This window comes from Mus pahari, chromosome 3 (assembly GCF_900095145.1).
Source record: "Mus pahari chromosome 3, PAHARI_EIJ_v1.1, whole genome shotgun sequence".
Classification (NCBI taxonomy): Eukaryota; Metazoa; Chordata; class Mammalia; order Rodentia; family Muridae; genus Mus; species Mus pahari.
In genome coordinates this window covers 105,970,929-105,972,567 of record NC_034592.1, presented here as the reverse complement: position 1 = coordinate 105,972,567, position 1,639 = coordinate 105,970,929, and the positions used below count along the sequence as shown (strand labels likewise).

Genomic DNA, 1,639 nt, shown 5'->3' with positions numbered 1-1,639 from the left:
TCCTGGATTACAAGAGATGATGAGGGTGTCAGTCTGGCTGTAAGCATTTCCCATTATCTAAAGCTAAATTGCCCCCAACCTCATTTTAGTCAGACACTCTAAGATCTTACACTTTAAAAATAAAAATAATGTCTTTAATGGGGACATGAGGTGTTTTCAGATCTCTGACAGAACTGAACCCTAGCAAAGTTACGAGAACTTAGCAGCCATTGTTTGAAACAGAGTATCAGATAGGCCAAGCACGCCTGGAACTTAAGGAGACGGAGCCACTATGCCGCCTCTTACTCTGCTTGTGGTGAGGTTTGGTTTGGCTGGTTTGGTTGGTTCAGTTGTTTGGCTGTTTATAAATACGATGTGAGTGAGCACTCGTCTACTAAGCTATATCTCTAACTGGAACCATCTTTTTAAATCCCATCACTAAGAAGGGTACAACTCTGGTCACCCTAAATATACCCAGAGACATAGTCCCCACAGCTGACTGTGTTCTTCTATTGGGTAAAAGTGCTTTTTCAAGTTTTGAGAAATTCTTCAGATTCCTCAAAGCCCTCACTAGCAGAAGGAGCCTTCATTGGAAGGTCCAGGGTTGTGTGTCCAAGCCACACAGCAATTTAGGAGTAGAGCTAAGACAGGAACTTAGACTCACTGGCTCCCGTCACCGTACCAGGACCTTGGGGCCTCTTTGTTGACAGAGCATTACCTCGTAATCGTACGACTCTTAAGAGTTGCCTAGACTTTACAGGCACCGTTTATTTTGGTCTCAGGTTAGCTCATGGACCAGGGACAATCAATGTCACCGTTCTCAGTTTCTAGAAAACACAACACAGAGAAGCGGTGTGTGTGTGTGTGTGTGTGTGTGTGTGCTCATCATACATGCCTATAATCACAGGATCCAGGGGAATGAAGAGCCGGAAGCCAGATTGAACTACACAGCCAGGCAAGAAGTATTCAAGCTTGCCCCTTCTGTTAAGAAGTGACGTGTCTATTTGAGTTCTCTAGTTTTAGTTCTATAAATCCAGTTAAGGGAACTACTTTGTAATCAAGCACCCAAGTCATAAAGAAACCTTTTAAGATGTGCCTCAGAAGCAGAAGCTAACTGCAGCGGCCTCCCCCCCCCCGCCTTATTAGTTTTGACTTATTATTATCTGCCTGTTTTCATAACTGAGTTTCTCAAAGCAGGAACACCTAGTCAAAGACCAAAGGGTCAGTGTTCTAAAGACCACCACCACACAGGCTCCGGTCCACAAAGTGGGAAGCTAACTCGGGGTCGGTTCACTCAGTGTCCCATGGGGTTCTGCGTCAGTGCACACATCTAAACTTAAGCCTAAGACTGGCCTTGGGGTTTGCACATTCAGGTAGCAAAATGGACTTTCAACAAGAAAGACTAAGGAACCATTCCGACTAGGCATTGGGTAGCCTCCTCGTGGGTCTTCGCGGTCGCTGACCTGAGCCAGTACGGGAGGCACGAGCTAAAAAAAAAAAAAAAAAAAAAAAAAAAAAAAAAAAAAAAAAACAAAGGCCAGCCCCGGGAAGACAGCCACGAGCGAGGAGGCCACCTGTTCCTGGCAGCCAATGGGCCGGGCCCTGGGCGCGGCTACAAAAGCAGCTCGCGCGGCCACAGGCTAGGAGCTGGCGCGAGCTT

General features: G+C 46.4%; 1 protein-coding gene across 1 annotated transcript in view; it reads left to right on the top strand.

Moving 5' to 3' along the window:
- The first annotated feature begins 271 nt into the window (after window positions 1-271).
- Gatm (glycine amidinotransferase) overlaps window positions 272-1,639 on the top strand; it is a 17,895-nt gene continuing 16,527 nt past the window's right edge. The window contains exon 1 of the mRNA XM_021193052.2: window positions 272-295. Coding sequence (XP_021048711.2) covers window positions 272-295 — 24 coding nt within the window. The remainder of the gene's footprint in view (window positions 296-1,639) is intronic.